The sequence below is a fragment of the Stegodyphus dumicola genome, chromosome 9, assembly GCF_044657685.1.
Source record: "Stegodyphus dumicola isolate Sdum_Otavi_A_Nest chromosome 9, ASM4465768v1".
NCBI lineage: Eukaryota > Metazoa > Arthropoda > Arachnida > Araneae > Eresidae > Stegodyphus > Stegodyphus dumicola.
Genome location: NC_140776.1, coordinates 102724905 through 102748687, shown reverse-complemented (window position 1 = coordinate 102748687; position 23783 = coordinate 102724905). Strand labels below are relative to the sequence as shown.

General features: G+C 32.8%; 1 protein-coding gene across 2 annotated transcripts in view; it reads right to left on the bottom strand.

Annotated features, from left to right (window-relative positions):
• The window catches only part of LOC118187678 (thimet oligopeptidase-like), a 93890-nt gene extending 87309 nt beyond the window's left edge, over window positions 1-6581 (bottom strand). Inside the window, exons 1-2 of one of the 2 annotated variants that reach the window (XM_035357946.2) lie at window positions 6066-6579; window positions 1023-1162 (exon numbers count right to left, since the gene is read on the bottom strand). In XM_035357946.2, coding sequence (XP_035213837.1) covers window positions 1023-1162; window positions 6066-6440 — 515 coding nt within the window. In that variant the 5' untranslated portion in view covers window positions 6441-6579. Of the gene's footprint in view, window positions 1-1022; window positions 1163-6065 lie in introns of both variants that reach the window. The other variant, XM_035357948.2, reaches the window with a different exon arrangement.
• Window positions 6582-23783: the final 17202 nt, after the last annotated feature.

Here is a 23783-nt window from a genome sequence, read left to right as displayed (position 1 = left end):
AACGGACGGTATAAGCTAAGCTAAAATTATATAATTCAGTTAATGTTGCACATTGCGTTGTTCCTTAATCTTCTAACTGGATTCGGCTTATTATATTTTGCGGATTGTTAGAGCAATTTTATAAAAGTAAGCTTGAACTTTCGATTATGTCAAATAGAATTTCTGATATATATTTACTAATATGTAAAGGATCTACAAAGCGAAAGTATGTTTCGAAGTCCATTAAACAAAAAGTGGAATTGCTGAAAAAAATGGATAAAGGCATAGCTTTTGTTCATCTAAACTTTAACGTTTGTTTATCTTTAACGCCGCAGCACGCAATGAATTGGAAGTTGATCTGTCAGCACTATCCTTATCTTCAGGGCAGATGTTTTTATTTTATTTAGCTTATAATTCCTTACTAAATGTAGTATTTCATCTCAATGTACTCCGGCTTTGATATGACTTAAATCAAATTCCTCGTCATTATAATTCGCTTCCGATAGCAAAGAAAGTAACAGAGGTTATTGAAAACGAAAAAATTTCGATTGACAAATTAGTCAGTATTCTTGACACAGCAATTATAGGACTTGAACACCAGAACTTTGTAACTGAACAAGAAATTATGTCTGTTTATAAAATTAAAGAGAATGTATTATCATATAAAAAACGAAACAACTTACATTGAAAGAAATGTTTAATAAAGTAAACAAATAAATACTAAGCTTTTTTTTTTTTTTTTTGTAAATTTTGATACCCTTTAGATCATAACTGCTCTTTACTTCATCAATTACGGTTTCGTATTTTTAATTTTATAATTTCTGCATGCCATCTTATCAGATTTAAACTGATGATCTATAATCCGGAAAAATCGATAATCTGGAATCGCCGAAGTCCCAACGAGTCCGGATTAACGACTTTTGACTGTAATTAAGTTGATCTGCATAATTGATAGTATGGCTGCAAAACTAAAAAATGGATGGATGTATTTAACATAATTAGCAGCAGAATCAAAATAAAATTGAATATATAGCATGAAGTACCTCACTTCTACACCAAAAGCTTGTAATTTACGATCTGCCTCAGTGCTAGCATCCCGAACAAGTTTGTCTGTTGACACCGACTGCGGGAAGCTCAATGCAAACAATGTATTCATGTATTCACGGTCAATATCGTCCAGTACCTAAAATTAAAAATAAATAAAAAAATAAAATAAATTTTTTATAGGGTACTTTCCTAAGTAGTTTAATTTCCATCCTAAATTAAAATGAAATGAGATACTGCATTTTTTAATCTGCCACAGCAACTGAAAAGTGTATACAGTCACAAGTCTCTAATCCGGACGTCCATAATCCGAAATGATCTATTATCCATACCTCAAAGCTACAAACTTTCTAAGCATGTGTTTGTGTTGACGCATGCACATATGCGTTTATGCATGTGCATAATATGTTTATGCATGCGGATAATAGGTTTACACATGCACATTTAATGTATAACGGACAGTATAAGCTAAGCTAAAATTTTCTAATTATCTATTTCAGTTAATGTTGCAGATTGCATTGTTGCCTAATATTCTAATTGGATCCGGCTATTATTTTTGCAGACTGTAAGAGCAATTTTATAAAAGTAAGCTTGAACTTTTGATTATGTCAAAAAGAATTTCTGATTCTGGAGCTGCCAAAGGATCTATAAAGCGAAAGCATGTTTCGATGTCCATCAAACAAAAAGTGGAATTACTGCAAAATATGGATAAAGGCATAATAAAGGCATTTGTTTCTCTAACCTCTAACCATTCTGAAATCTGTTTATCAATTTCACGCTGCTCTGCAGGAGAGGGGGGGTACGTTGCGGTGCGCAATGAACTGGAAGTTAATCTGTCAGCACTATCCTTATCTTCATGGCAGATGTTTTTATTTTATTTGGCTTATAATTCCTTACTAAATGTAGTATTTCATCTCGATGTACTCCGGCTTTGATATGATTTAAATCAAATTCCTCATCATTATAATTTACTTCCGATAGCAAAGAGAGTGACAGAGGTTATTGAAAATGAAAAAATTTCGATTGACAAATTAGTCGGTATTCTCGACCCAGCAATTATACGACTTGAACAGCGGAACTTTGTAACTGAACGAGAAATTATGTCTCTTTATAGAATTAAAGAGAATGCATTATCACATAAAAAACGAAACAACTTACATTGAAAGAAATGTTTAATAAAGTAAGCAAATAAATATTAAGCTTTTTTTTTTTTTTTTTTTTTTTTGTAAATTTTGGTACCCTTTAGATCATAATTGCTCTTTATTTCATAAATTACCGTTTCATATTTTTAATTTTATAATTTCTACATGCCATCTTACCAGATTTAAACTAATGATCTATAATTCGGAATCGCCGAAGTCCCTACGAGTGCGGATTAAATACTTTTGACTATAAAAAAATGTAAATGTAAATTCTTTCATTAGTACTTAAGACATATTACAAATTACCTAAAAAATTATTCATGTAAAAGCACTTGTGATTAATTAACTTGCATAATAATTTTAAATGAAATAATTTTGGCTGATCTTTAAAATATGGTAACTGGTAGTTTGGCGACATTTTGGAGGCGATAAAGGTTACTACCTGGGACTTTGGTAATAATGTGAGCAGTACTCAGTTCCGATTACGCATTATTTTGTGCGAGGGAAATGAGAGATCATGGGATATGTCATGTGATATTAATGGACGAATTACGGTTCTTTAATCGGAAAAGGGGGGAAATCAGGAAAAAATCTGGAAATTTTGTATTTGGCTTTATTCTGTGTTGTGTGAAACAGTGTTCGTTAATTTTTGGATCCCATGGCCCCAACTAAAGTGAATTCGAAATGAGTATTTAGTGAGATTGAAAGGGGTAGTAATAAATGTTTCTTTAAGGTTGTGCGAGATAGAAGTAAAGATGTTTTATTAAGTTATTTATTTTACCTGGTACCTTGCTGTGAACTATAAGTATGATTTTAAAGATCCTGAAACAGAAATAAGAAAAGTTTATCGGACACGTAATCAAGATTCTGAAGAAGATTAGGTAAGTTAGTATTTTTAATTATTTGAGGATATTATTTTTATGCATTGTTCTAAATGTAAGGTAAAAGTAAAGTAATTTGGTATTATTGGGAAAATTGTTATTAGCAATGATTTAGTTTAAAATAATTAGGATTGTAAGCTAATTTTTATTAATTTAATGTATGCGCTTATTTATATTTTAAGTAGTGTTTTTGAATTTAATTATATTTTAATTAAATTATAGTTATTTTGTGAATTTTATGTTTGTAGGAATTTGGTATACGTTTTAATTGAAGTAAACGTGCATGAAAATAATTTAAATATTTGACACTAAGTATTTGTAATGTTTGCGATATGAATTCGTTGGTGACGTTTATAATATAATAGATAATTTAGAGGTAAAAATTTTTGGATATTTTATTTATTTTATACGTGGAAATGTTCATATTTGGAAAGGGTATATACTTTTTCGTTATTAGGTAATTTCATATATGTTCTTTTTAACGGGTTTAAAGATTCAGAAAATTTTCATGCATTTTCGTGAAATTTTTCTAATTTATGAGAAAAAAGCAGTGTACATGGATATAGTGAAGAGTGTGCGCAATGCCATTTTTGTGTAATTCTGGGATGTTTTTTTAAGTAAAAATAAGTCGACGTGTACATGGTTTAGTGATATTTTAATTAAATGATAGTTATTTTGTGAATTTTATGTTTGTAGGAATTTGGTATACGTTTTAGTTGAAGTAAACGTGCATGAAAATAATTTAAATATTTGACACTAAGTATTTGTAATGCTTGCGGTATGAATTCGTTGGTGACGTTTATAATATAATAGATGATTTAGAGGTAAAAGTTTTTGGATATTTTACTTATTTTATATGTGGAAATGTTCATATTTGGAAAGGGTATATACTTTTTCCCGATCAGGTAATTTCATATATGTTCTTTTTACCGGGTTTAAAGATTCAGAAAATTGTCATGTGTTTTCGTGAAATTTTTCTAATTTATGAGAAAAAAGCAGTGTACATGGATATAGTGAAGAGTGTGCGCAATGCCATTTTTGTGTAATTCTGGGATGTTTTTTTAAGTAAAAATAAGTCGACGTGACATGGTTTATGTGTATGTGTTATTTTGAAAAACGCGTAAGGAGTATGGTATTGTGCACTTTTTCCCAATTTTGCAGTGAATATTTGTCATGATTAAGCAGTTTTGTTAGATAAAATTTCTAGCATAAGTGTAATTCGGCTAGTAGATTGTTGGAAGAAGTGTTCAGTAGATAAAAAGAAAAGAAACATGTCTTTACTTCATGAAGACAAAATGGCGGCGGGAAAAAAAAATAGAGGGTTGCTGTAGGAGAGTTGGTCGCCAAATTTTCGCCAAAAAAACGCCAAGTTACCATAATGTAAAGATCAACCACCTTTTCTATATTTTCGGCTTCGGGTAAGCGCTGTGATTGCATCCTAATTGACTTAATTACCAAAAATGGCCTTAGACATAAAAATGAACTATCTGATAAAAATTCTATGTAATTTTATTCCAGTATTGAAAGAAACAATCAATCTGATAAGAAAAAGCTGCGACTTGTTTTGAAAATGAGGCGTCAAAGGCTACCAGCGAGAATATTCCGTTTCGCATCGGTTGTATGCCATTATTGGCGACTTTATCGCTTGCGCCGGCAAAACGGAAAAGTACCGAATTTTTTAGTCCTTTTTTTTTTTTAATTATCAATACTAGGATTGTTTTACACACAAAAGTAAAAATAATTTCAATCTAATGAATTGATAGTTAAAAATAATTAACAAATAATCAGCTATCCGTAGTTTAAACTAAAAAATACATCTGATGGTAGTAGTTATACTACTAATAATAATTTTACACCTTTTCCAAAACTATTTATTGCACTATCTTGATGGTTTACATACTTTTAATAATTCCTTAAAATTTCTATTTTACTGACAAATAAGAATCTGGGCTCTCTTAACAAAATATTTAATGAACTATAGCACACATCTAGTCTAATTTGTCTGAAAAGACTGGAATTCAAACCTTTGAATTTCTTAAAGCTAGTATGCTTTCCTTTATGCACATGTGACTAAATTTCTGTATGTCAACTAAGAAAATTTTTTACATTACTTAGCATTGTTTTCTTAGGTAAAATTTTAAGCAGTTTTTAAAATGACAGATTCTTTCATGAAAAATAGTTTTGCAGCTTTTTTTTCTTTTTCTTTTTAATACTATCATTTCCCAAGTTTACAAAACTGAACTTTGGACAACTTTCATAATATAATAAAATCTATGTTTTCAAATTTAAAAACATTATGCATATTTTTCCGTGTTAGCTGGCCTCCAATCAACGATACTGGTGACAAATTAAAGGGCATATGCTTTTAACAATTTTATTGGAAAAGAAATATAATTAATTTATTATACATTAAATTTAATATTAATGTAAGATCAACATAACTTTCGATGACATATTTTATAATCTGGAGGCTCAACAAATTATTTAAATCGATTAAATTCATCATAAACTATGGAAATACGCTTTTTCTCAATTCTTTCTACTGATTCAAAATAATCATATTTGGCGATTTGATATCCTCTCGCAACCAATCATTTTGCATCCAACCAAGACACATTCAATGTTCATTTTTATGCATTTTTTTATATCTGGGCTCTTCCTTTTTACATGATATCCTTAACAAAGCTCTTATAACGCTATATATGCTTAGGAAATTAAAAATTATTTTATGAAATGATTTTAAAAAACAAAACCCCATTCAAATATATTTATACTGTTAAAGACTCGTATGTGACACTAGGCCCATAAAATGCTATAGTTGGTGATCTATATTTACACAGACGAAAACTTAAGTTTAAATATTTTATAATACATAATTTATTTGTAGTTTGGGCAATTTCTGCGAATTCTGTATCTGTTTTGGGTGTGCGAAAGGAAATTTACATGTATAAGTAATTTACTGCGATTCCTCATAGAGAAAATTAAGCTATGAAGCTAATTAAATATAATACAATAATACCTTTAAAACACTTTTGTAGCTGACTTCACTATCAGGTACAGCTCCAACAGCATCATACTTTTTCCTACAGTTTGAAATGACTTCATCAGCCTGTTTAATCAAATCATTGGGATTAATTTTCATGTCCCAATTCATCACACTTCCAGCTAATGGACTCATTATATAATTAGTTGTTGATTTGTTATTAATATTTCTATAGCTCTTGCAATGAATAGAGTAGTAAAGATAACCGCAATATGAGTTATGTGGATACAAAACAGGAGCTAAACGTTTATTACAGCGGACTGTATGTAAACGCGAAAGAGACGTTTTACAAATTTGTTTAAAAAAGAGTGACCGAGAGAATGCGAAATGCAAAGAAAACCGGAAAGACATGTAATGGAAAGATTTAACTGAAAAACAAAATCCTACAATATTGAATACACCCCTTTCCAACTGATGCTTTAAGTTGAGAAGTAGTCAGTCTCCTGCAAGCACACTTTTATTTTATAAAACCTACGCGTGCGAGATGATACACTTCAAACACCGACTCTACTTTAAGCCTAAGCGCGCGGTTCGAAAATTCCTGTGACGTCACGACTTCTGGTCATAATAAACTTCGGAACGCATGCAGTGGCTCTTTGCTGAAGCTTCTTACGTTGTGCGAACGCTGAACCAGAATACTTTGATTTTTTTATAGTTTTAAGGTTAGATGTATTTTAGAGAGGTAAGAATACATTACTTCTGTAAATTTATATTTTTCTAATTATATCAACGTTTTTAGGCGTATGTTCTAGTACACATGTGTTATTTCTGGTAGAGACAAGGCTGCTGTGCTATGTATAATTTCTTTTTGAATAATGTTGTGTCTGCCCATCGTAGAACAAACGGGCTTTGCATAATTATATTACCTGATCTGTTTCAGAATAAAACATTCTTTTTTTTATGGACCTGTATAAATTTGATGTTATAATACAAGCTAACACAGCTTATTCTTAAAATTTTACATGCCATTAGCTATACACTATAACTATTTACTCCCTTTTATATTTAAAAATAATTAATTTATATTTTATACATAACTATTTACTCCCTTTTATATATTAATTTAAATAAAAACATTTCAGTTATTAAAATGCCGGGTAGATGCTGGTTACCATTATGTAAGGGAAACTACCCAACAGGACCAAAAGTGTCTGTATTCTCCTTTCCTAAAAATGAAGATTTGAAGAAAGAGTGGCTTTCTGCAATCCAACGGAAAGACTTTTCACCCAAAAAGAGTTCAAAAAGAGTTTTTAATTAACAGTGTAGATTCTAATTATATACAAGGGTTTATTCAGAAATTTTTAAATGATAATATTTTGTTACATAAACCAGGATATACAGAAATAAAGGATTGAAATAGAGCTTTAATTCACTGCAGATATTCTCTGGTTCTATCTGAGAAATGAATATTCTTTACTACAAACGCTCAGAATGAACCCTCTGATTTTTAAACTATTACTATTAAAATAAGGGTTTTTTTTTTTTTTTTTTTTTTTTTTCCCCTCTCTAAAGGTTTGTGAATTGCATTTCAAGGAAAGTGATTTTAAAGTTGAAGCTTCAGCATTTTATTCTAAGAATGGAATTTTAATTTCTGCTCCACTTCAGGTGCGTAGATTAAAAGAAAATACAGTGCCATCGATATTTAAGGACTATTCATCTGTATACAGTTCAAAAAGTAGCACCATTGTACGAGAAGATCCTGATGCAAAAAAAAACTGCCCGCTAGTGCCATAATTTACAGAAAGCATTGCGTGAAAGCCTTAAAGAATATGAAATGTATAATAATGATTTGAAAATTAATTGTTTTAATGATATTTTGTTATGTATTGCTCGCTATGGAATATCAGCATTTTGGCATGTATACCCGGTTCCAGATACCTCAACTGTTTGCTTTATTCATATTGTTTTTAGTCCTGGGCCATCAATTGATTATTCTGTAGTTGTGAATGACAATCAAGAAATATCTGTATTTATTAAAGAAAAATCTATTATGCAATTATCTCCTTACACATTCCCACATAAAGTTACAAATTTTAATGAAATTAGGAGTGTTTAGATAAATTGGCTAATCTTCAAACCAAAGAGTTAAATTCAAAATTAACCATAACAAACTAAAAAAAAAAAAAGAACATGCAGCCGACATGTTCAGAAAAGAACAGAAAATGTACTCTTAGCATTCAGTAACCTTAACCATTCAGCTACTCGTGGGTCTAACTATTGTTCTAAGAGATAAGCAACAATTTTTCAGCAATAACTAATGTACTTTTTCACAGACAGAACTGAACAGTAAAAACTTCTTAAACTGTGGATTCAGATTCTAATTTAGTTTCTCCCTTTTAAAAGCAGGAGCTTCAAAACTTTCCTCATGCTGATTTTTATTTTGAATAAGCTTCTTGGAAAAAAAAAAAAAAAAAATTCCACGTGCAGTCAAACATTTTATGATCTTTGTTTTGATATTTTAACAGGAGGGGAATACTTACCTTATCTGCTTTTGCATATTTATAAATTCTTCATCCATAGTTATATTTCCACATATTATTTTGTCTCGAAAATTTTGAATTATTTTTTCACATAGAAAGCATAATTTAAAAATTTCAGGAGGACTTTTAAACCCCACCTAAATTTGCAAAATTAATTAATTAATACTGCTAATTAAAACATATTTCCTGTTCACACATTGAAAATAAATTTAAAGTAACTATAGTTAGAAATACAACATGAAGGTTTACTATAACATAAAAGCATGATAATAGGATCAAAATGATGCATAGAATATTTAAATTAATACTTCTTCAAAATGCCTAGAAAAATACACAATTTATTTATCTTAATATAACGAAAAACCTAAATAATTTATAATTTAGATCATAACTATGTATCCAATTTTTAACAAAGGTGCAAACCAACAGGTTTGGTGACAATACATCAAAATATAGCATGCGACTTTAAATTACCAATCGTAGAGTAAAATTGAAACACGGAAAGGCATATCACATTTCTAACCAAGCACAAAATTTATATGAAATGTAGTGTACAATTTTACAAACAGCATAAACTATTCACGATAATAAAAGAAACATCACAAACAGTATCGGCTATAATTTACTGCACAAACACACACACATTCTGCAGTTCATTTTGTATTTATAAAATCATTTGATCATCAATAAATGATAGTTAAACGAAAATGCACGTTTTAAAGAAATACGAAGAGTAATTTATTCTAACATTCTATGGGAAAATTCGAAGCTGAACTTACCTCAAAAACAGGCTTTTGAGACCAGAATCCATTGATTTTGACGAGAATTAATTATCCATTTTCTTCATCTTTCTTCATTTTTGGCGAAACGTCCTAAACTTATTTTTTGAATGATTGGAACAATTTGATGCAACACATCCACCCATATTTGTCAAAATTAAATCGGAATCGACCAACAAATATGTCAACAAAAGAACACTGTAAAATAGCGATAGCAACAACCACGCTTCGTTCGTTACACCGGACGACGCATCAAATCCCCGATGACCACAACTTGTGACGTCACAAAATCGCCATCTGGCTTGTAGTAGAGTCGGTGTTGGCTAACCTGAGAATACGTACAAGGCTAGAACTTTCACCCTGTTCTTCAAGTTATTCTAACCTCCTTGATCCATACGCAGCAAACTGCCCGCGGAGATTCAGTTCCTCCGATTTGCTACACATTTGGCGACTTCTTGCCAAATCCAGCGTATTTAAATAACAATCTTTTTATGTAGTGAAGCTGCAGCTGAAATTGATAGTTCATCATAGTGTAAAATGTAGGGCATGTAATTAATTTTCTTAATTTATGTGAAATATTTCACTATTATCTAAATGTGACGAATACTAATTTGATGATCTTTAAAACTTGAAACCGGAAGAGCTAACAATGTATTCCTTGCAGTTTGGGTCACATTTTCCCCCCAAGACCGTTCACTTAGTTAAAAGTAAAATATATAAATTTGGAAAATCTTGTATTTAGTTATTTTCTTTTAATTTTTAAGAGTTTATGCAGCTTGTTGCTACCAAAACAGTGAACGAGGGCGAAATTTTTATTTTTATTATTTAAAGACGTTAATTTGCGATTGTATTAAAACCTTTGACAATATTTTATAGCAGACATTATCAAAATTATGTCTTGTATTAATTGTCTCCTAAGCATTTCCAGTCAGTCTCAGAAAATCACCCTCCTACAGTACGTTTTATTATATATTTCTGATTACTATTTAAAATAAAAAATAAAAAAAAATAAAAAGACTGGAAATTGAGATCTTCAGATTGCGGTCAATTAAAGAGCTTACCATTAAAAATTTCAATATATTAGAAAAATATTAAAGCTTTAAAATTGTGAAACAAACTTAAAAATTAAGAATCAAATGATCTTATACCAATTAATTAATCATATACCAATTAATTCCACTAATCAATTAAAATTATAACATTAGAAATGTCTTATATTAGTTACAACAAAGCACAAATATTCATAAGAACTAAAAAAGTATAAAAAAATTAAATTCTTAAGAAGTACATTTATTGTTTTTATAACATTTACCGTGTTAAAAGACAGTTTTCTTGTATTTTAAAATTAAAGTTTTTATCCTTTGACGGCCCAGCAACGGCCGAGCGGTAAATTCGCTGAACACTGGTAGTTCGGTCCGAGGTTCGAATCCCGCGAACGGTCTGGCTGCGTGGGCGTTTTCGTGGTTTTCCCCATGTGTAACGAGCTAGTTTCCCTTAGAAAGTCCTCCACGAAGGCATCCCTACCCTTAGGCAAATAGCCCTCGAGGCTTTGCCATAATCACACACATTTTATCCTTTGACGAATGAAACGTCTATGCGTGACGGGGCGTGAAAGGTGGGTCTTTTGCTTCGCGCAAAGGAATATATTGCTTTTACATCTCTCAATTTATAAAAAGCAGACTGATTCAGCTCACTGAGAATTATATGTGAATGACTGTATAAATTATCGTATATGACTGAATAAGTTAGGCAAAAACCATACATTTCCTTTGCGGTATAAAAACAACAAGCATATCATATGAAAAAAATCTGCTTATTCCTTTCCTTACATGGAATCATCTTTACACAGATCGTATTTTATTCTCGAGTGTCAAGATGAAGAAACATCTTTTTACTCGACTTCTGATAAGGATCGGGTGGGGGGAGAAAGAGTAGGGTGGAAGGCGGAAAAAAGACAGTGAGGTCCGCACTAGCGGCGGCGAAAAAAAGAGGGGCGGCGAAAAAAAGAGGGGTGGCAAATTCAGTGTCGTTATAAGATGTAGCCGCGGATGGTAAACAGCAGAGGAGTCAGTTTAGCGTGAATGAGAAGTCAAGCGCATTAATGATCGAGTTGCCTAAGCCGTGAAACACTGGTAGTATGCATCGAGTTTGTTTGTAATGACTTTTGTAAGCTCTGAACTGCATAGGATTCCCTCAGTGTGTTGTATAAAAAGAGGCCTTGCCGTTACACTTATAAATTTCCCACGAAGCCATCTCTTCCTTTAGACAGAAATCCTTGTTCCTTCTACCATAGTCAGTTTAATTGATCAGTACATCCGTATTGGTTAGGTTAGGTGATTTGAATATAGCAAAGCACACAAGAGATAATCGACTAAGGGGTGAGATGCACTTCGTGGAGGACTTTCTAAAGGAAACAAGCTCGTATTCACGTTACACATAGGGAAATCACCAAAACCGACAATAAATACAGCCCGTTCGCTTGCGCTCAAACGATTCAGCGATTTAACCACTTGGCTACTGAAGCGACACTTCCATATTATATTTTCTAAGGAATTTATTAACTTGTATTTATAATGTTATTTATAACTGTTTATAGGTCTGCCTTTTTCTTTTGGGGGAGGGGGCTTTGAAAATGGCTGTTGTATTTTTAATTTCTGGCATAGGAAAGGGCTTTTTTTTAACTGCAATAACTTTTTTCAATCCTGCAAAGATTATAACAAGTAACAATATCGTTATCGTATTTCTTAAGAAAATGCCCTCCCGTAATTGACAAAAACATTCATTACGATAATCTTAGCGGTACTGTTTATTCAGGTTTATGAGGTTGAAAATTATACAAATATGTCGAAGATGAAGCAGAATATCATAACAATTGCTTTTTTCTCCTCCCGGTCAGTGAATGAATGCCTTAATTGCTTTTCTCGTCAATATTGGGGTGAGGTGGGGGTTGCTGGAATTTTCAGTTTCGCCAATAACGTCAATAAAGGGGGATGTCTTTCTGTTGATCATTGAATGATTGACACGATTTAGCAAATTTTTAAACAAAAAGCTGGACGCAACGTAATCTATCATTTCACATATTTTTTCCTTCCGTTCTCTTTGTTCAACAGTATTCATATATCACAGCGTAAATTTTACAATATTACTTCTCGAAATGGTAGAACTATATTCTACGGCAGACGCATACACTTTCTACTTTTTTACTTTCCAGTGTTCTCAACTTAGGTTGACCTGAAGTATAGTGATGCATCACCGGGGTTAAGGCTCCTATATACCAAAATGGGTCTAGAGGAGCCTTAACCGGGGTACTCGCATTAGGTTATCCAACCCCTATAGAAAAGTAAAATTGTCCAAGGGTTTCAGCATTAAGTGATGGCAAAAAATATTAAGATGACTAAATTTACGAATTTCGCACTTCAAATGCCCTGTCGCATAAAAGAGCAAGCCCTCCAGCTGGTGTAACCGACTTTGAAAATTACAGGAAATTGAACTCGCAAAAGGTTAGCGTGAAACTTTAAGGGAACATTAATAATCCACATTTCAAAACACAATCGAAGAGCAAAGGGTATTAATTAAAGCACACCAACCCTCCCAAAAGTTCGGATTGCTAAGCAAAATGGATTGAAAAACTAACCTGCTGCAACTGTGGAGGCGAGCATGCCGCCAATTTTTCTTTGTCTGTCTGAACATACGTAAAAACATTCTGAGAAAAATTGTTGACCGTAGAAAAAAGTCAATCTTTATTTTACTTACTCAGCTGCTACTGAGAGGTCTACTCTCTGATATGGAGGTCTCCGAAATCAAAGATGGGTTAGTTAAGCAAGGGTTCAAGGTTCACAAAGTAGTGCAGCTGACAAAAAATAGGACTCGGTCCCCCCATGCCCTTATTACAAGTACAGTTATTTAAAAATGAAGTAATCGATCGAATCCATAAACTGACTGACCTGTGCCCATTTTCAGTTACGGTGGAAAAATATCTTTCGAAATTCCAAGTTCCGCAGTGGGTTTAACTGCCAGAAATGGCACCACACCTTGGAGAATTGTCATGTTTCCCCACGATGCGTGAAATGCGCTGGTCATCATAAGACTCAGGACTGCGATAAAGGACGCTTAGACGTCCCTAAGTGCTACAACTGCGGAAAAGAGGGTCACCCAGCCTCGTACAGGGGTTGTGAAAAAGTTCCTAGCCTTAAGAGACCTAAAAAGCCTTCTTTTGATCGCCGAAATTGTGTGAATTATGCTCAGACTTTAAAATCAGGTAGTGAAGAACAAAATGCCAATTCCTCTTCGGAACCTGCTGCTATGGACTTAAATTTTTCTACAAATCTCACCAACGTAGAAACGGCATGAACTCCAGTAGTTTGCCGAACGGCAGTAATCTGATGGAGTTATTGGAACTAATGAAAATTCTATCTGAATTCCAAAGTGCATTTGGAACTAACCTACACAAAGTCACGCAAATTTTTAAAAATAAACTGCCTGTTATGCAGGCTGTAAATGACTTAGGTACTAAATCTAACATCCTCTACTCTATTATGGAGGAAATAAACGCTTTAAATTAACTTCTTATGTCGCTTATTTTGTGCTAATGCTTAGATCTCTCCAAAATTAATTGTTTAATACATTTGTAAAAATACGTAAGAGAATGTTTAAAAAATATGTAATTTTCTGTATTTAAATGTTTATATTTAACTGTTTAACTTTTGGTACCATCCCTTACTTTGGTTAAGACTGCTGGGTATTTTTGCACTCCTTAATTTTTGTTTCCTCCTAAGTTAAAGTACTCTTCATCTTATTTGCATTTCCCTGCCTAATTTGGGTGTCGCCACTGCTATAGCCTTGAAACATTTCATCAAGGACTTTTTCCACTTCCAATACTGTTCATGATCGACGTAATGGCTACTTCGGAAACTCTATAATTGCTTTTCCCTACGAGGTTTTCAGCCTAATGTTCTCAATCTTCTCTGCTCGGATACATTACAAATCGAAAATCTTCAACATGGTTAGCCCCGGATAGCGCTACCGCGCGGGTGACTGATGTTTGCGAACTGCATTCACTTGAGTTCACTAGCATATTCACAAAGCCTACAGACAATTTCGCTACGGGCTGCTCTCATTGGAGGAAACATCTGCTTGGCGGTCATATTTGGAATGGCAAGTTATCGCCCTGTAGGCGCGGTAATTAACGCCAAACAAACGGAAACAGTGTTTATTTCATTCAATGTTTTTTTTAATTTATGAATGAAAGCTTAGAGGAATTGTGTGGAATATATCTTAAATAACCTACTGATCTTATTAATAGTTTATTTGTATTTGAATTTAAACTTTTAAAAGTACGTAATTGTTTTACAAGAAAAGGTGCTTATATGGAGACAGCATATGCACTTTTTCGTTATTTCACTTAGGAAGAGTCTGTTGTGTAAATTTTCATAGCGCATTAATTTATACAAATAAAGGAATATTAAATAATTAACCAAATGAAAACATTCACTAAACATTTAAGGGTGTCGGATACCTATTCTTTTTACGAGTAAGTATAACTAAAATTATATTTTATTCCATTATGCGCTATTTCTATTGAAACGCTTTTCGGGATCTTGGATAGTAATCTTGCTTACTGGTACCTACTACAAAGAGTGCAAACCAAAGAAAAATTAACATTAACAAAAATAGAGAAAATAAAGGCTTTTAATTTTTAACACCGTACCCGAAGGCGAAAAGACAAATAATGACAAAGTCTAGACTAGAAGAGAAACACGCTAATGTGACAATCAAAATCGTAAAAACAACTTTGTATTTAGCGTAGGTATAATGAAACACTCAATAGATTTCGAGGGCAGCTAAAGGTCCCTCCTCATCAGGAGAAAGAAATACCTAGAAAGAAGAAAATAAAGGAGAAGGAGTCACAGAAACACGTGGTCCTTATCAGCACTGCACGTGGTTATAGCTAGATTTTTAATCAGAGTTGCACTGGCCGCCTACTTTTACTGAGCCAGGCTATCTGATCAAGCATAAAGGACAAGAAAAATTAGCGAAGTTAAAATATAGTTAAAATATAAGCGAAGTTGTTAAAATATTAGCTGTTGCTATTAGAGCATGTGCAAACATGCTGCCCGACATTGAAATGTTTATAAAATATTCAATCACTAAACTATATGAGAAATTTCACAGTACTTTACAAATTATAACAATAACACTTCAGTAACATAACTATGTAACATAGTACTTTAGCCATAATACAATACATAACACAAGAATAATTCTCATTAAAAGTTAACAAATACACAATGTAAAACAATATCTCTTATACACTTAATATATAACAATTTTCATTCATGCATAGGTAAAACACAGATTTTGGAAATACTTGTTTTGAATACACCTGCTTTAGTTTTAATTTTAACAACCCGAATTTTTTTTATCATCACCATAATACACATCAATTATTCGACCTACAACCCATTTGTGAATAGGTACATTATCCTCTACCAATAACACTAAGTCTTCTATGTGAATATTATCTTTTTCAAATCTCCATTTATTTCGCTGTCGCAGTTCATTTAAGTAACTAGAGTGCCATTTTTTCCAAATCAACTTCACGATTCTTTTTATTCTCTGGCATTTCTGAAATCGATATTCATTTGAATTGGTTAAATCAGGCTCAATAACTGAATGTATTGATGTATTTATCAAACAATGAGCAGGAGCTAGAACTCCAAAATCATCTTCGTTAGTTGTTAACGGACACAGAAGGTCATGAATTTTAAAATTACCTCAATCTGTACGATTACTGTTAAAAACTCTTCATACGTTAAATTTGCGCTGCCTACAACTCTTTTAAAATGGTACTTAAATTATTTAATTGCAGCTTCCCAAAGGCCTCCGAAATTGGGTGCTCCGGGTAGTAGGAATTTACATTCAACATTCTCGGCCGATAAATAATTAGATAAAGTTTCATTTGGGATTTTAATTAGGTTATGAAGTCTTTTTATTTCTTTGCTGCCACCAGCGAAATTTGTGGCATTGTCCGAATATAATTTTGCGCATTTACCTCTACGAGATATTAATCTATTTAACGCAGCTATAAAGGATTTGGAAGTTAGATCCGTCACCATTTCGATATGCACTGCCTTTGACACAAAACATACAAATATGCAACCATATATTTTATGTAAAATTCCTTTTCCTTGGTTATGATAGCTTATGAAAAAGAGACCACAGAAGTCCGCTCCACTACAATTAAAAGGATAATCTAGTACAACTCTGTCTGATGGGAGATTTCCCATTATTTGTTTACACACAACTGATTCGTTTTTAAAACGTACAATACAATTATGTACAACTTTAAGATAAATAGATCGTCCATTTAATAGCCAGAATCTTTCGCGCACGTGACTCAATAACGCGATTGCACCAACATGCAAAAATCTTTTGTGACAATGTTCAATAACTAATAACGTAAATTTTTGAACTTAGGTAATATTGCCGGATGTTTAGCAAAATAAGTAAGATTTGTCTTACCTAAACGGCCTCCTACTCTGAGAACTAAATCAGAATCTAGGAAGGGATTCAGACTCTTTAACTTACTTTTATGTAAGACAGTTCCGAGCCTTATTAACTGGCGGATGTCTTCGCCAAAGCATCCAGTTTGAGTTACTAATATTAGGAACAATTCTGCTTTGGTTATTTCCTGCACACTAATTAATCCTGACAATCTGTCAAGGGTCTTTTTCAAATTATTCACAAACCTGAAAATATAACTAACAACACGTAAAATGTTATATAATTATTACTCAATTTAAGTAAATTATGTAAAAAATTATTGACAGTCACATTCAACACTGGCAAAGTGTCTTTAGAGTCTTTATGATATGGGGTTTTGAGTCTTTAAACTGAACTCCTGACTTTTATCCGAGATAGTTACTGTCCAAGTTGGATAGTCACTGTCCACCAGAGACGCTGAACCACATCACCACAGTTTATGATGCACTAGCTTATCAGGATCTACACCCCGTGACAGGAGTTCCCCGGATTCTGATCTGATGCCACATGATGCCACTGTTGAACAGATGAAAGTTCTTGAATTTTGGACACTCTATGCTGAGCAAACGTCTTAAGGTTCATAGGTTCCTTTTGTATCCATGCAAGAACTATCATTGAATCTCTCCATAAGTAGACTTGAGTCACTTCTAATGTCAAGGAGATAAGGATTTTTTGACCAACTTTGATAATAAGACAACTGCATATAGCTCAAGCCTGGGAATCGTTAGGCTCTTAAGGGAAGCAACTTTTGATTTGCTCGAGATTAATTTTAAACTGCTTTTAAAATGATTCATTAATTATTACTAGCAAATTATTAAATGATAAAAATTTTACCAGTGTTATTAAATTTAGTTGTAAAAATCAGACAGACGTGAGTTTTAAAAATCGATTGTGATAATTTGACATATAATAAATGAGAATTACTAATGCAAATGAATAATAGAAATATTAAAAGATTTGACACTTTTGAACGAAATAATATCTACCTACAAAATATACTTATCCATAATTTATAATTGTATAACTTATTGTGAGGTACTAAGATTTTTTAGCAAGATGATACTACATTACTCTTCTTTTTAGTATATTAAAGTGCAACAACATTATAAGACTGATGGTTTCTTCATGAAATAATATGTTTTGAATCTATTAGTATTGAAAAAATAATAACTGTTATCTGTAATCTTAAAAAAAATGACTGATGTGACAACCACATGACTTCCTCGCAGTGCATATTTTTCGCTGCATTTCATTTAAAATTATTTTTCATTACAGATATATTTGTCATTTAGTCCTCACTTCTCGGGAAGGCGAAAGTATATAATCACTCAAAACACCTTCATTAAAATTTGTAAAATACAGAAAAACATAAAACACCAAATACAGTTAAAAAACCATTTTTACAAATAAATTTAATTAAAATTGAATGAAATTATGGTTGCTAAATAAGCAGCTGATGCTTGGTAAATTTCAAAAGGAAAAAACTTTAAAATAAAATATAATTTTTTTAAAAATCTGAAAGCTATTTCTATTATCTCGATTAGCACTAAAAAGTATGAAATAAAATAATTATATGACTTTTGGAGAACGACACTCAAAAACTGAAGTTGCTCTAAATATCTTTATATTTATGTTAATTCTAAAGCAGTCAATAAATATAAAGAATTTCATCCCAGTTTTGGGAATCCCATCCAATTCGCTTACGCCACTGTAGAAAACTGCGTCTTATATACTTGACAGGCTGTCTGTATAGTAGTTGGAAAGTAGACACGGACGTTCGTTATTGCGTTTATTAGCCGTAAGAAGAACCAGTTTGTACAATAGATATAGTTCGGCGCTCGCAGGCGCAGAGAACAAAATCAAAATTTACATAAGGCGCGAACATGCCGCCCACCTTGAAATACTATTCCAACATTCAGTGGTTAAAAATTCAGCAAATTCAAAAATCACAATACAATATTAAAATCATGATATAATACTTAACCTATAATACATATGAATTAAAACTCAAATTGGTAATGGACACAATTTTGTAACATTTCTTTTGACCATGCTATATCTGAAGTCTTAATAGTCACAACCCTAACAGTATTATTAAGACCAGGATGTAACTGAGTAATTCTACCCATTTTCCATTTAGTTGGAGGTAAGTTATCCTCCTTTATGAGACACAGATCATTAACCTGAAGATTTTTAGTTGACAAAAGCCATTTTGGTCTTTGTTGTAATCGACACGGATATTCTTTGTGCCAACGCTTCCAAAATTGTTGAACCATTTTTTGAATGTGTTTCCATATAGTGAGATGGGAAACTTCAGTGTACTCAGGAATGCTTGCTAATGATCTACCAATACTTGTGTTAATGCTGATAAGTTATTTGGATCAATAGATAAACTTGTTAAAGGTCGCGAGTTAAGACAAGCTTGTGTTTGTGTGAGAAATGTTTCAAATTCTTCATATGTCAATCTCGCCTCGCCAACTACTCATTTTAAATGGTATTTTGTTGATTTTATGCCAGCTTCCCAGAGTCCACCCATATGTGGCGCACCTGGAACGTTTAGATGCCATTTAATGCCATTATCAACCAAATATCTACTAATAGTTTGGTTATAAGTTGCAGATATAGCAAGCCTTTCCAATTCCATAAGTTTGCGTTTTGCTCCAACAAAATTGGAACCGCAATCGCTATATACATCACTGCTTTTACCCCTGCGGGAAATGAACCTCTTAGAGCTGCAATAAAAGCATCTGCTGAAAGATCAGTTACTAATTCTAAGTAAATAGCTCTTTTCGTAAAACAAACAAATAGAGCTATATATGCCTTAAATGACCTAGAGTCTCGACCCTTATTTGCTTTAATTTGAAAAGGACCTGCGTAATCCACTCCACAGCGCAAAAACGCAGGAGCAGGGGAAACGCAACTAGATGGCAAATTGCTCATCAGTTGATTAGTGACAGATGCTCTATTAGTGACAGATGCGCTTTATATATTTTCTAACTAAATCTCTGATAACAGCTCTGCCACTTATGATCTAATATTGTTCTTGAATGCAAGATTGCATGAGTTGTGGACCTGCATGCAAAAGTATTCCATGGTAATGTCTAACAATGAGATGAGTTAAAATGTGCCTCTTTGGCAGCAAAATGGGATGCTTAAAGCCATCTGCAAGGTTTGCATGTTTCAAGCAACCGCCCACCCTGAGAATACTTGAATTATCTAAAAATGAATTTAAAGATAAAATTTTGCTTGTACAAGATAATGATTGATTTCTGCTTAAAGTGTTAATTTCATTCTTAAATTCAACATATTGCATTAATTTAATTAACACATGCATAGCTTTAGTTAATTCACTAGTTTTAAAAATCCATTTACTTGATCTTCTGAATTTCTACAGTTATTTACAAACCTCAGACATAATGCTATAACCCGTTTAAGTTTGAGAGAAAAATATTTATAAAATAAATCATGAGCGTCTGTGAAGTGACTGGCAGCAGTTGTTGACTGTAAAGCACATCTTTGCTCGGGCACAGAATCATTCAGTAGTGGTGCAGATAATGCTGGCTGAAAAGGAAATAAATCATACCATAAATCTGGACCATGTAGCCACAATGAAGCAACCAGGGCTAATGATGACACAGCACGAGTTGCAAGATCAGCAGGATTAGTATTTCCACTCACATGATGCCACTGGACAGGAGAAGATTTTTGCTACTCTGTTGGTGACGAAGGTCTTCCATCGGCTTGCATGAGATCCTATCCAGGCTAATACAATAGTGGAATCAGTATGAAAATAAACTTGTGATATAGGAGTATTCAAAGCTTTACAGGTGAAGTCCACCAATTTAGTCAACAGAAATGCTCCACAAAGTTCCAATCGGGGAAGTGATATGTTTTTTAGTGATGCAACTCTTGTCTTGGCTATTACCAACTGAACATTGATTTGTCCAGTATCTAACACAGAACTATAATAAATTGCAGCAGCGTACCAGAACTATAATAAATTGCAGCGGCGTACCAGAACTATAATAAATTGCAGCGGCGTACGCCTTCTCTGAGGCGTCCCAAATCCCGTGCAGTTGAAACTAGTTATCTAATTCAACCAACAAGAATCGTGAAATTTCGATACTTTTAATAAATAACATATCTTCTGTAAGTTGTTTCCATTCACATGCAATATCTGGAGGAACCTTTTCATCCCACTGCAACTGATGTTTCCACAATTTTTGCATGATCAATTTATACCGACGGTGCAAACCATCTAGGAGTGTCAAAGGTCTTTGCGATTATTGAAAGTAGTGTTCGTTTCGTTAAGATTTCAGGATATGATGTATTGACTTTGAATAAAAACATATCTGAAGCTGGATGCCACAGGATACCTTGTAAGGATCGTAAGTTTTACTAACTTTTATTTTATTTTAAAACTTTTCTAGCTTTCTTATTTTTCACTTCCGGCCACAATTAAATGCTTTAACTTGTTTATGTAAATTGTACTTGCTAACGCCCAAGTATTTAAGTTGTGGCTTTTTGCCAAGAGTTAGAGAGAGAGGGGAAGCGAGTCGCTTGCCACTGCTTTCTTACGAGTTTTCAATCAGCTGCTGCTTGCCTTTAAGGCCAGAGGTTTAGTCCTCTTGATATTTGAAAACGTATTGTAGTTTCAGCAGTTCGTACCCTTTTAAAAATGCCAGTTTTAGTGTTAGGCATTTGTATACTAATTCAAAGTTAGCTTTTAGTTAGAGTTTTATATTTTTACGTTCAGACCACGAGTGGTTGGTCTCTGTATCCCGAAGTACGGGAGCACCTGTAAAGTAATAGAGAATAAAGGGTTCAGTATACCCTTCCTGCTTGTGTCGTCTATTTCACACAATCTGGAATATAGCTTTAGTAAGCTCCCTGTTCTTATTCAGGATACGCTATGTTTCCGAAGCAAGTTAAAAGACATACAAGTCCTGACAACCTAACGTTTTTACATTATCATCATTGTCTATGTTTAAAGAATCACTTGATAAGCACAAATCTGGATTAATTGAGTTCAAGACTTCTTTGCTGTTAGAAGCCCATTTTCTTAAAACAAATCCTGCACGTGAAAACATCAGATTCAATTGCATTTGTAATTCGATAGCTGCAGTAACTGAACTGACTCCGGACATCAAATCATCAACGTAAAAGTCCCTAAAGCATGTCTTGGAAGCCAAAGGAAAATTAGTTGCTTCTTCTATTGCTAACTGCTGTAAACATTTTACCGCAAGGTACGGTGCTGATGCAGTACCGTAAGCAATTCTAATTAATCGAAAATCCTGAATTAGTTTATAAGGTGAATCGCGCCAGACTATTCTTTGAAAGTCTACATCTTGTAATATAATTTGTCTGAACATTTTCTCTATGTCCGCAGTTATAGCTAGCTATTCTTTGAATTCTGAAACGAATAATTAATGTTGTCAGATCAGTCTGTAACTGTGGACCAATCATCAATTTCTCATTAAGAAAAATACCGCTAGAAGATTTTGTAGAACCATCAAATACCACTCGAAATTTATCACCATTTTTATCCGGAACTGAATGGTGCGGAAGGTAAAAACTAGAATTAGCTGGAACATCAATTGCATTTTCTGGAGTCAGTTTCATATGACCAAGTTGTTGATAGTCCTCCATAAATTTGTGATATTGACTGGAAAGAGATTTATTCTTAATAAATTGACGTTCATTGCTTTGTAAACGATGTACAGCAACATCCCTAGATGACCCAAGTTCACTGCTAGATCTACGAAATGGAAACTTAACAACAAATCTACTTGTTGAGTCACGAGAAAAATTCCACTTGAAATAATATTCACACTCGATTTCTTCCTCTGTGTAAGGCTTTATCTCTGAAATTTCTTCTAATTTCCGAAAATTTTCAAACTAGAACTGAACATTGGTACAACTAGCATGATTAAATATCATATTTTGAGATACACATTTAGTCTTGCCGATAATGACCCAGCCGAATATTGATTCTAAGGCTGTTAACGAATGACCAGGAACAGTTAAACGTCCATGAAGCATTATCTCGCCAAATACATATGCGCCTAAAAGAATATCTATTAGGCCAGGCTGGAAGCAATTTGTTAATTTACTCAATGTTAAATGGACTTGCCTCTGTATTTTTATTTTCCCGTCATAGTCAGTCTCTTTAAGATTGAAAAAAATTATGTTACGTTATACATGAATAATACATCAATTTTACTTATAATTCCACTAAAATTGTCTAAGTACAAAACTCGTAACAATATCAAACAAATTATACATCTTAACATCAAAGTTGCCAATTTTATATACCGTTTCATAAATAATTTTCCTCATTTCAGATACTTTGTGCCTTATAGTTTTTTGCTTGTAGATCATATCAGTTTTCTATAGTAAATGATTTGTGTCTACTAGTCAGTGAACCTACTGTAGTACTTACTAACAGAGTAGTTTCTCATGCTGCATGGAAGATTGTACCTTTTGAATTTTTGCAATTTATTCTAAAAATCTATCCTAAATACTATCTTCGGAATAAAGTTCCAAATATTGTAATACTACTGCGAACTTTTCTCACAATTATTGTAAACGCTGCTAGTGAGAAGAGGTTTCTAATAAAAATCATTTAGAAAGTATTGAGAACGATAAATGTTTATTTTGTGTTTAAGAAATATTGAAGAACTATAAATGTCTCTGCATTTAAGAAATCTTTCTTTCTTTTTGTCTACATTGCAGAAATTGGAACAATCACGTAGACTTCTACGATGTCTTCGAGGGTTTAAATAATAATAATTAAAAAACAAGCCAAATAATATAATTTTAAAATGTTGAAATTCAAAGTTTCTTAAAAATGTACGTAAATTTATTCCCTTATATGATATATAGACATTTTT